Raw genomic sequence first — 12947 nt, forward strand, 5'->3', positions numbered from 1 at the left:
CTAGCACATCCTTAAGTAAATAAAGAAAGCTAGAATAAAGTGCCTTCACTGATTATTTAGCATTATTGAGCAGGCCAAGTCTTCACTGCTTATTTCCTATTAGTTCTGTATTGTGGAATTGCACTTACAAATAAAGAACTTGTTCTTGATATTTTCGTACAGAATTTCTCTCTCGATTAGTCGGTCAATAAAGTAACTTCGTTTATTCGGATTAATTTGAGGCCGGCCATGAGATGGAGAGGTTTTGTTATATGGAATCAGATTCACCATTAAACTAAAGAGTCGGAATTAAGGAATCATTTGTTCAATAATTGAATGCGATTTTTGTCTTATATATATTTTAGGAACTTTGCACTCGAAAGGGAACATTTGTGCCACCAAGTACTAACAATAACTGTCCATAGTTTTGCATGCATAGACCCTTTTTTCCCGGTGTTAATAGATATTTTCGGACGAACTTGAAAGCAATTATTAGAGATATCAATTCAATCTGAATTCAATATGCATACATATATATTACTTTTTTTTATTTTATATTAAATAATAAATAATGTTTAGGAAATAAAAATCTAAATGGATCGATGAATATAATATTAGTTCTAAATGATACAACATAGCTAGAAGAAACTGGAGGTTATGATTGGTTAGAAGAGACTTGATATAGCTAAATGAGGGTCAAACCACCAACAAATTACGTAGATGACTTAACATTTACTTTTATGGTTCAAGAAAAGATATATTCATGTCAAACTAATAAAGTATCTAAAACAAGTCATAGCTTTTTATCCGACCATCAGATAAATCTCAAATTTTTACTTAGATTCCCTATGCCCATCTCTATGGAGGAGCTCTTTGGCAATCCATCCTCTAAATGGATTTCCTCAAATTAAAATGAGAAGATCCGGCTCAAGCCAATTTTGTTGTTGTTTTTTTTTTCTTCAAAATTTTATGTTTTATTTCGGATTTTCCATTATTTTTCAAATTAAAGAAACCGAGATAAAATACCCTGAATCTTCTTTCATAATTTGCTTTCGATAAGGTGTAGTGTTTTTGCTACTTTTACTTTTGGACCTGACTTGTTTCCTGACCGGTAGAAATAGCATTAGTCCAAAAGCACTAGTCCAAAAGCAGGGAAGCTTTTGTTTTCTTTAATCACATGATCCGATATTCTCATTTATGCCCAACACAAATTCATAGAAGTGGCTCTAATGATTGGCTGACAACAGTTGTTAATGAGCAGTGTTTGCGTCCCTTATTTTTCAGTTTACTAAGTATTTAGAACATTCAATTCCAATCCAAAGTCGATAATAATAAACTCTTGGTGATCGGTTTTGTCATCGATGGTGATCGGACGACAAAAAAACATCCCGGTTTTGTCATCAATTATCGGTTTCCAATCCAAAGTCGGTTTTTTATAAAGTTTCCTTATATAAAAAGTTTATTAAGTATTGAAAACATCCAAATCTAACAGTAAAATTAATAAACTTTTGATGATAATCTTTTTTTCATTTTGTGATGCTTTTATCGTCAGTAGTGATAAGATGAAGAAAAGCTATTGATTTTTCTCTCTGCAATGGTTACTTTTATCGTACACAAATGTTGGGTGCTTTTATTTACAAAAAGGATCACTGCCTAACAATATTCATTTCACAGCTGTTGTCAACCAAACCTTCCCGATCTATATAAAGGTTGGCTTGGCCTCACACATATTAGCCAAGCAAGCAAACCAGCTCGACCTATATACAGCTACTTGTCTTGTGTATTGACTGACAAATTGTAGTTAACATGGCACGTCAGGCAGACCGTCTTGCTAAGATTGGGCTGGAGGGCTTTGCAGCCATAGATGAGCACTTCGGCCGGGCCAAGAGGCGGCCACCAGTGCTGAAGGTTCCCTATGGTCATCCGACATATTACTATGCAAACCAAATTCCTGCAACAGAAGTTATCGACAGCAACGAGGCAGCTCAACGCTACAAGGGGAGGGTTTATCTCGATTATCCTAAGGGGAAACCAGTTCCGTTTTAAAGACCTAGTGATTAATCACTTAGCTTTCTTGTATGCATAACCTCCTCCAGTTGTGTTACCTTTAGTCCTGTACGATATTCTCCCTCTGCTAAACGTAGACGAGGAGAGGTTGCTAGAACTCGAGTCCGGAGCTTCTTCTTGCTTCATCAAATAAAATTTCTGTGATTTATATATTATAATTTTCTATTTGGCTGGTCAAGTATGCATTGTCATAAATATCACTCTGCTTCCCTGATTATTACCTTATTCACCTATTACTTAGCATGAAATATTGAAAGATTAATGCAGTCGGAAGCACAACAATATAGCTGCAAGCATAGAAAGACAAAAGATAAACTGAAATAATGTTAAAACACAGAGAATCCTAAAACCTTATTTCTAAAATATTAATTTGATTAAGTTTACCATCTAAAGAGGTTTACAATCTCTTTTATAGACTAGAAAAATCGACCAAGATTCGGAACAAAATCAGAATCTCAAAACATAACGGAAAATAACATAAAATTTAAAAATAAACAATAAATCTGAAAAAATTAAGGAAAAATAACAAAATTATCCCAAATAATAACTAATTAGCCTGCTTTATGGAGATACAATGCTCTGATAACTATTGAGTGGTTTTTAATGGGAAAACAGTTTGTAGAATCTTCTATAAAAATTTGAGCCTGATTTAACGGTTAGAATATCTCCTGTTATCATTATTTTAGGCTATTATTCTGGTCTTGTGTGATCATGCTTTCTCTTGGCCTAAACATCTTTCACTAGTACATGAACATATCTGTTAGTAGTCCGTTTAGGGCAAACAAATAATTAATTTGCTGTTCAAATGCTTTGAAGCTCTTCAAGGTGTGATTTCACTGAATAATTTCGAGTTTAGAATTATCACCTCATTTTAGAATTGTCCCGAGCACAAGGATAAAATGATGAGCCATGGGAAGCGTCTCGGATAAAGAAATAATAAACGGAGTTCAAGGTAAAACAATAGCTTAGAAAAAAAAAAAGTAGAAATTTACACGCGATATCTAAGAATATCAGCGATCATGACCATGATTGGATCATTTCTGAGTTCTACAACCAAAATTTCCTTCACATCTCTTTAACTAAGCTGATAGTCGATGAAGATTTAAGGAAAAACATGATTCCCAATCCGAGCCATATGAGCAAGTGTATCTAATAAAAATATCTTATCTCCCATGAAAATGATATTAGTAAGCCTCCCTCTGAAGCATTGCTTTACACATATCTTTCACAGAAAAAAGAGAAAAATGGGAAATGCTCCGAGTTATACCTTTTCTTGATCTTTCCCAATCCTTCATTATAAATGGGACCCATCAAAAACATGAGTTGTGCTTTAACTTCCTCCATGTTTCATCTTAGCCTAAAAGGATAAACAAGAATATTATTGCTTCTGAAACCTAACGATTGCAAGCATCGCCTTTCGGTGAACTTTTGATGACATGAAACTACCACAAATTGGGTGCTATCCGAGAGACTTTTGTTTTTCTGCTCTGTTATCACACATATACAACTGAAATCTTTAAGTCCTCTTTAGGGTATCCCTGAAAGAAAATGATCTATCATGCATGGAAAGTCCTGAGGAATCTGAGGCATCACTACATGAAATTCAACCAACGGAATTGCCGACAAACTGTTTCTGTCGGTATTTTGCAGTGATATTTACCGACCGAATTACTTCCCTTGCTAAAACCGTCGGTATATACCGACAGAAACATTCTGTCAGTATATATCGAGTGAATCCCAGATAGAATATAAAGAATTTTAAAAAACAAAACAGTGCAATGACGTGGAATTTTTGTGGATAATGTTACTGACGGAATTACAGAGTGATTCAAACTGGGATGTTCGTACAGTGACGTGTTTACTTCACCGACAGAATGGCCGATGGATTTACAAACAGAAATATTATATCGGTAATTCCATCGGTAATAGTTAATATATTGAATGTTTTTTTAGTGTTTACTTGTTTTATTATTTTTCTCAAACAAACTTGTAGTATGGATTTATAATTTTGTACTTGGTATGGTTTGTTTTAGATTTTGTAAAATTATATTTGTTTGTAAATTGTTGAAATTTATGTCGAATTACCGACTTAGGTGTGTTGTGATGAAATAAATAATGACTTGTTTGATGGGTCCGTTTTAATTTTTGTCAATTTTATTGCCGAGTTGTAATTTCTGTAAATTAATGTGTATAAATTTGTATGGACGTAGATAATTGATAATGAATATTTAAGAGAAGTTTGAAAGTAAGTTGGAAATCTTGAGCTAAACCAATATTTTTGCAAATTTATTTGCTTAACGTAGTTAATTAATACATGTTGTCATCATTATTTTATAGAGGTTTGATAGAAGTCATGGATGATCATTAATGGATGTATCGAGATTCACCTTAAGAATTGCGGATGATGGATTATTATAATAGGATTCAGAGTTTTATTAATTTCGCAAAATCTATTTCGAGAAATTTTAGTGGAGACGGTATTAAGTGTCCATATAGGAGGTGTAAAAATAAAAAGTTTTTGCATCCAGATGTTGTAACGATGTATCTTCTACACAAAGGGTTCATGGAGGATTACTTGTGTTGGTATGCACACAAAGAATTATTTGTTCGTAACAAGAGCATGGTAGAAAGGATGGTTGGGTCAACTTCTAGTGCTAGCAATGTGGATGGAGTTGTAAATGACAATAGTAATCCTTACAGGAATATGGTTATGGATTCAATGAGAATGAATCAAGGTAATGCTAGTCAATGTCCAATTGTAGAAGAAGAACCTAATGCAGACGCGGCCAGGTTTTTTGATTTGTTGAAAGATTCTGATGAACCATTATGGGATGGCTGCACAAATCACTGTAAATAATCAGTCGTTGCACATGTGTTCACTATCAAGTCGGATTATGGGTTGAGTGAGGCCGGTTATGACAAAATTATCGAATGGGCGAGAAGCATTCTACTTGAAGGGAACAAGCTGAAAGAGAACTTCTATGCTACTAAGTCCATGATGAAACCCCTCGGTTTAGGATACTAGAAAATTGACATGTGTCCAAACTTTTGCATGATGTACTACCTTGAAAATGCTGAGCTAACCGAGTGCATGGCATGAGAGCATTCCCGTTACAAACCCAGAACTGGCATGGGAAAGACTCTTATGGCATATAAAAAACTTAGATACTTCCCAATCACGCCTAGACTGTAGAGGTTATTCATGTCACCAAAGACTACTGAGCACATGATATAGCACCAATCACTTGATGCAGTGGATGGAGTGATGGTGCATCCTTCTGACGGTGAAGCATGGAAACACTTTAACAGTGTGCATTCTCATTTTTCAGCTGAATCAAGGAACGTGCATCTTGGGTTATGTACAAATGAATTCAACCCATTCATGTCATTTGTTGATCCTTATTCTTGTTGGCCGATTATACTCACGGTTTACAACTTACCACTCTTATGGCAACAGTTGCTCCTTCTTCACAATACTTATGGAACAAAGACTTGTTAAGTGCTTGACTAACGTACTGTTTTTCTCAAAGCTTTTAGTTTAGTTGACCTGAAACTTTGTTTTCGTAGCAATCCCCATCAACGGAAACTACGATCAAACTGTGTGCAATTTGGTTATCTTGAAATCGCAATCTAGTGATTTGCTTAATCCAAAACCAAAATCAATGCCAAAGTTCGGTCAACCTGAGATCCCAATTTGGCGATCCGCTTTAACTAGAACTAAAATATGAAAAGTAGCTCGGTAACCTGAAATCCCAATCTGGCGATTCACTTTAACCAGAACCTTGGTCTTTGTCATTAAGTTGGTCAACCTAAAATCCCAATACGACGATTCTCTTTAATAAGAACCAAAATGTCGCCTTTAGCTTAGTTAATCTGAAATCTCAATCTAGAGACCCCCTGTAACCAAAACCTTGGTCTTTATCCTTAGCTCGGTCAACCTGAGATCCCAATCTAGTGATTTCCTTTAACCAAAACCAAAATGTCACCTTAAGCTTGGTTAACCTGAAATCTCAATCTATAGATCCCCTTTAATCAGAACCTTGATCTTTGTCTTTAGCTCGGTCAACTTGAGATCCTAATCTAGCTATTCCCTTTAATTAGAACCAAAATGTCACCTTCAGCTTGGTTAACCTGAAATCTCAATCTAGAGACCCCCTTTAACCAGAACCTTGGTCTTTGTCTTCAGTTCGGCAAACCTAAAATCCCAATCTGATGATTCGTTTTAACCAGAACCAAAATGTTGCCTTAAGCTTGGTTAACCTAAAATCTCAATATAGAGACCCCCTTTAACTAAAACCTTGGTCTTTGTCTTTAGCTCATTCAACCTGAGATCCCAATCCGACAATCCTATTTAACTAGAACCAAAATGTTTCTTTCAGTTTGGTTAACCTGAAATCTCAATCGAGTGACTCCCTTTAATCAAGCGATTCCCTTTAACCAAAACCAAAATGTTGCCTTCAACTCGGTTAACCTAAAATCTCAATTTAGAGACCCCTCTTTAACTAGAACCTTAGTCTTTTTTTTTAGCTCGGTCAACTTGAGATCCCAATCCTACGATCCCATTTAACAAGAACCAAAATATTGCCTTCAACTCGGTTAACCTAAAATCTCAATTTAGGGAACTCTCTTTAACTAGAACCTTAGTCTTTTTCTTTAGCTCGGTCAACTTGAGATTCCAATCCTACGAATCTTGAAACATCATCCCCTTCTTAGTCCTACTTTGATTTGCCAAAAAAATGGAAAAGAATGAATGATATGGTGGAGAACTAGACCGGTCTTTACCATTGGCTAGAACCAACCATAGGCTGCTTAGAAAGCAACCTTCAACACCTAAAAACAAACCACCACATAACAACCCTGCAATTATCAACAACAACATCTAGTTCTAGCTACCTAGTCTATGTCAAAGAATAGAATCTGAGGCAACTTTTTGACCAAAATTCCATTCTCTATTATTCCTTCAATATTGGGGTTTAATGCAAGCAACTTGTTTATTCGGATTTGAGATGTAAATAGATTTTAATTTTGTTAGGATGAGGTGGTCAGGTTGCGTCACATTGATTATGTCATGAAGTTAACTAGAGTAAGAAATAAAGATATCAAGTTTCGGAGAGAATCAAGATCAGTTAAAGCAAAAAAAAAAAAAACAGATTATGAAAATAAATTGGAAACGAAAAGTTTAGTTATAAGGAATTAGATTCACAAACAAATTTAAGTCTCATCGATTCTAGGAAACAAGTTGGAAGGAATCAATTTTACAAAAATTGACCTTCGCACTAGAGAGAACCTTCGAGCCACTTCAAATGTACTGAAGGCCATTTGTTTGCCATATGTGCTAATTAAGAACATAATTCTATTCTTTTGTGAGTTAATATTCTGTAAAATAAGCTTGGAATAGCTTGCGGGGGCTTGGCTCAGAGATCATTGAGTTTTTACTACAAATTGCCTTTTAATTTTTTTCCACCTGTAATTGGATTCGGTAAGTTTCCCTTTTCTTTACATATGAAGAACAAACATTGCTTGAGGTTATCCAATTAATGCCGAGACCAAGGTCAGATAATATCCTGATTATGCTTATTGCCATTAATTAGAAACTGCAATATCGTCACATAATTAAACTGAGATTATTCTGATTAGAGAACAGAAGGAATCTTCTTTCATAATTGGCTTTTGCGAAGGTTTAGTGTGTTTGCTGCTACTGCTTTTGGACCTGACTTGATTCGTGACCGGTAGAAAAAGCATTAGTCCAAAAGCAGGGAAGCTTTTGTTTTCTTTAATCACATGATCAGATATTATAATTTATGCCCAACACAAATTCATAAAAGTGGCTCTAAGATTGGCTGACAACAGTTGTTAATGAGCAGTGTTTGCATCCCTTATTTTTCAGTTTACTAAGTATTTAGAACATTCAATTCCAATCCAAAGTCGATAATAATAAACTCTTGGTGATGGTTTTGTCATCGATGGTGATCGGACGACAAAAAAACCAGTAAAATTGTTTTATATAAAAAGTTTATTAAGTATTGAAAACATCCAAATCTAACATGTTTTACTTTTTTGTGTTTAAATATGATATTAATAAACTTTTGATGATATATTTTTTTTTCATTTTGTGATGCTTTTATCGTCAGTAGTGATAAGATGAAGAAAAGCTATTGATTTTTCTCTCAGCAATGGTTAGTTTTATCGTACACAAATGTTGGGTGCTTTTATTTACAAAAAGGAGTACTGTCTACCATTATTCATTCCACAGCTGTTGTCAACCAAACCTTTCCTTTCTCTATAAAGGTTGGCTTGGCCTCCTACATATTAGCCAAAGCAAGAAAACCAACAAAACCTATAAACAGCTACTTGTCTTTGTGTGTTGATTAATTGTAGTTAACATGGCACGTCAGGCAGATCGTCTTGTTAAGATTGGGCAGGAGGGTTTTGCAGCCATTGATGAGCACTTCGGCCGGGCCAAGAGGCGGCCACCAGTTATGAAGGTTCCCTATGCTCATCCCACATATTACTATGCAACAGAAGTTATCGACAGCATCGAGGCAGCTCAACGCTACAAGGGGAGGGTTTATGTCGATTACCCTAAGGGTAAACCAGTTCCGTTTTAAAGACCTATTGATTAATCACTTAGCTTTCTTGTATGCATAACCTCCTCCAGTTGTGTTACCTTTAGTCCTGTACGATATTCTCCCTCTGCTAAACGTAGACGAGGAGAGGTTGCTAGAACTCGAGTCAGGAGCTTCTTGTTACTTCTTCAAATAAACTTTCTGTGATTTATATATCATTTTCTATTTGTATGTATTGTCATAATTATCTTTCTTACTTCCTCATTATCACCTCTTACTTAGCATGGAATTGAAAGATACAATATGCTCTTGAAATGCTTTGAAGCTCTTCAAGGTGTGATTTCACCGACTAAGTTTGGAACTGTACAGAGCTCAATGATGAGCCGTGGGAGGCGTCTCTGATTGTTGCACTGTAAGCATGAGTGTACGTATGAATATAACCAGCAGATCCGCAAACCACAAGTGATGACAAGCTTCTTAACACTGCTGCATTTAACAGTTTTACCAACAAAATATTTTATCGGTATTTACTCTACCATTCCGTCAGCATGAATTTTACCGACTGATTTACGGACAGAAACAGTCCATTGGTAAATTCCTCTTGTCAGTAATTTCATTAATGTCGGTACAAAAAAACCCGATGGTTTTACAGATAGAAAATGCAAGCCAATTTTTTTTCCACTGGAATATACAGACGGAATTATTTCTTCGGTGATTGACAATGGCATATGGAGTAATTTTATTCCAAACCCTCTATAAAATACCGAAGGAATTATTCCATCGGTGATGTAACAGTTGAAATGGCATATGCAGTAATTATTTTTCAACTCTCTGGAATATAACGACCAACAAAGTTTGTCGGTAACTTCGTCCGTAATAATTAAAAAATATATATATTTTTAAAAATTATTTATTGAACAAAAAAAGAAAATAATAAAAAATATAAAATTGTATAAAATTCAAGTATGTAAAAATAAATTACCTTAGTATAAAAGCCAAATATTCATTACAAATTTATATGTTCAAATAAAATTAAACTAGAAAAATGGCGGCGTTGGAGGAGGCTGATCGTTCCCGGGACCATATGGCCAAAAAGAGTGTCGCACGTGACCCGCGCGGCGTCCGATGGCGATTTTTTCGTTATGCGTTTGCTTGATTGGTTCGTTGGGAGTCGCCACCTAGTATTTAATTGAGGGCAACTAGGAAACCCGGGTGTACTGGTCTTGTCAGAGATTCACGGGTAAGGGACTGGTTGTGGTTAGGGAAGGTATTAGCACCCCTAACGTACCCTACCTGAGGTAAGCTGCTTCGTGGCTTTGATGTGATAAAGAAGTTTTAAAAATTTTGTTCTTTCATCGGGTATTAGAAATACGACTTACATGTAAGTTCATAATTCTTGACCGTGATCAAATCAAAATATTAAATTCTTCTTTATTCTTTGCAATTTTATCATAAAAAAAATACATTTATAAAAAAAAAATACAAACAAACAATTCACTTTCACTATATTTTTTCTTTTCTTTTTCTTTTTTTTCTTTTTCACATCTATATTACAAAAATTCAAAACTAAACAAAAATTACATTAAATAATTTGAAATTACAAAAATAGCCCCAAAACAAGTCCATAACAGTGCTGGGAAGCTTTCTGAAACTGCATGCAGTGCTGAAGAAGGTTCCTGAACAGTTGAACAGTGCGCAACCGCCACTGGCGGCGCGTGGGCTCACGCGCCGCCGCGAGAAATTCCAGGCAGTAGGGGGCGCTGCTGCGGCTTCCTCCCCTCTTCACTTCCCTATCGGCGGTTAGGGTCTTCATCAACTGCAAAAGAATAAAACACCCAAACCAGTTGATTTTAATTTTTCTTTCCTTTTCAGATCTATTTCGGTCTTCTCCTTTTTAGATCTGCTTCACCGCAGATCTTTCTTTGGTTTACATCTTCTTCTCCTTCGCTTCAGGTGGCCGGCAGTTGGGCGGCGACGACGCTGGATTCAGGTTGTTGCTTTGGCCGCTGCAATTGGTGGCTGAAGGAAATGGCGTGGATCTGTGGGCTGCCGTGTGCTGGCTGCTGTGGCTGACGGTGTGGATAAAACATGGATCTGTGGTCTCTGTCTTTAGCTCGGTCAACTTGAGATCCCAATCTGGCCATTCCCTTTAACTAGAACCAAAATGTCACCTTCAACTTGGTTAACCTGAAATCTCAATCAAAAGACCCCTTTTAACCACAACCTTAGTCTTTTTCTTTAGCTCGACCAACCTAAAATCCCAATGTGGCGATTCCCTTTAACTAGAATCAAAATATCATCTTCAACTTGGTTAACCTGGAATCTTAATTAATCTAGAAACCCCCTCTAACCAGAACCTTGGTCTTTGTCTTCAGCTCAACCAACTTGAAATCCTAATCTGACAATTCTTGTTAATCATAACCAAAATATTACCTTAAGCTCGGTTAACCTAAAATCTCAATCTAGAGACCCCGTTTAACCAGATCCTTGGTCTTTGTCTTTAGCTCGGCCAACCTAAAATCCCAATCTGACGATTACTTTTAACCATAACCAAAATATTGTGTTAAGCTTAGTTAACCTAAAATCTCAATCTAGAGACCCCCTTTAACTAAAACCTTGGTCTTTGTCTTTAGCTCAATCAACCTGAGATCCCAATCCGGCAATCCTATTTAACGAGAACCAAAATGTTTCCTTCAGTTTGGTTAACCTGAAATCTCAATCTAGTGACTCCTTTTAATCAATCAATTCCCTTTAACCAAAATCAAAATGTTGCCTTCACCTCGGTTAACCTAAAATCTCAATTTAGAGACCCCATTTAACCAGAACCTTGGTCTTTGTCTTTAGCTTGGTCAACTTGAGATCCCAATCTGGCGATCCCATTTACCAAAAGAACCAAAATATTGCCTTAAACTCGGTTAATCTAAAATCTCAATCTTGAAACATCACCCACTTCTTAGTCCTACTTTGATTTGCCAAAAAAATGGAAGAGAATGAATGATATGATGGAGACCTAGACTGGTCTTTACCATTGGCTAGAACTAGCCATAGGCTCCTTAGAAATCAATCTTCAACACCTAAAAACAAAACCACCACATAACAATCTTGAAATCATCAACAACAACACCTAGTTCTAGCTAAAACCCCAAGCAAGATAGCAACAACAACCCACAAAAAGATAAAGCTGCTAAATTGTTTCAATATTTTTTCTATATACGTAGATTGAGACAATTAAAGCAACTTTCTAGATCTATCCCTCTAGATTTTTATTTTCAGTATATAAACTACTTCTCTCATATCCTTCCTAGGCTTAGACTTGTGTGGACTTAGTGCACTAGATTCTTTTTTGTTTAAGTTTTGTTGGTTGAAAAAATACTTCCTAAAATTATTATTATTGTTATTGTTTTTGTTATTATTATTATTATTATTTTTCATACACAGTTATATTTATGATTATTATATGGTCAATTTGTCTATGTCAAAGAATAGAATCTGAGGCAACTTTTTGACCAAAATTCCACTCTCTATTAAACCAAAATGTTTAATGCAAGCAACTTGGTTACTCGGATTTGAGATGTAAATAGATTTTTTGTTGGGATGAGGTGGTCAGGTTGCGTCACATTGATTATGTCATGAAGTTAACTAGAGTAAGAAATAAAGATATAAAGTTTCGGAGAGAATCAAGATCAGTTAAAGGAAAAAAAAAAAGATTATGAAAATAAATTGGAAAGGAAAAGTTTAGTTATAAGGAATCAGATTCACAAAGAAATTTAAGTCTCATCGATTCTAGGAAACAAGTTGGAAGGAATCAATTTTACAATAATTGAACTTGGCACTAGAGAGAACCTCTGTGCCACTAAGTACTGAATCGTTATTCAAATGTACTGAAGGCCATTTGTTTGCCATTTGTGGTCATTAAGACCATAATTCTATTCTTTTATAGTTTTTTGGAAGAAAAAAAAACCTAGGGTGAGTTAATATTCTGTAAAATAAGCTTGGAATACCGTGCGGGGGCTTGGCTCAGAGATCATTGAGTTTTTCCTACAAATTGCCTTTTAATTTTTTTCACCTGTAATTGGACTGGGATTCGGTAATTCTGTTAAGGACTTTCATTTGGTTTAAGTTTCCCTTTTGTTTACATATGAGGTTCCGAGACAACAGTTGCTTGCTGTTCTTGAACAAACATTGCTTGGAGGTTATCCAATGCCGAGATCAAGGTCAGATAATACTCGCGTACGATTGTGCTTATTGCCATTAATTAGAAATTGCAATATCGTCACATAATTAAAATGAGATTATTCTGATTAGAGAGCAGAAGGAATCTTCTTTCATAATTGG

At 35.5% G+C, this 12947-nt stretch overlaps 2 protein-coding genes across 2 annotated transcripts; both read left to right on the top strand.

Annotated features, from left to right (window-relative positions):
* Window positions 1–1700: 1700 nt before the first annotated feature.
* On the top strand, window positions 1701–2224 carry LOC127905816 (uncharacterized). Its single transcript, XM_052456206.1, has one exon. It carries the CDS (start codon window positions 1786–1788, stop codon window positions 2023–2025), a length of 240 nt encoding a protein of 79 aa, XP_052312166.1. The 5' UTR covers window positions 1701–1785; the 3' UTR covers window positions 2026–2224.
* A 6113-nt stretch (window positions 2225–8337) lies between these two features.
* On the top strand, window positions 8338–8830 carry LOC127905817 (uncharacterized). Its single transcript, XM_052456207.1, has one exon. It carries the CDS (start codon window positions 8430–8432, stop codon window positions 8652–8654), a length of 225 nt encoding a protein of 74 aa, XP_052312167.1. The 5' UTR covers window positions 8338–8429; the 3' UTR covers window positions 8655–8830.
* Window positions 8831–12947: the final 4117 nt, after the last annotated feature.

The sequence above is a fragment of the Populus trichocarpa genome, chromosome 10 (assembly GCF_000002775.5).
Source record: "Populus trichocarpa isolate Nisqually-1 chromosome 10, P.trichocarpa_v4.1, whole genome shotgun sequence".
NCBI lineage: Eukaryota > Viridiplantae > Streptophyta > Magnoliopsida > Malpighiales > Salicaceae > Populus > Populus trichocarpa.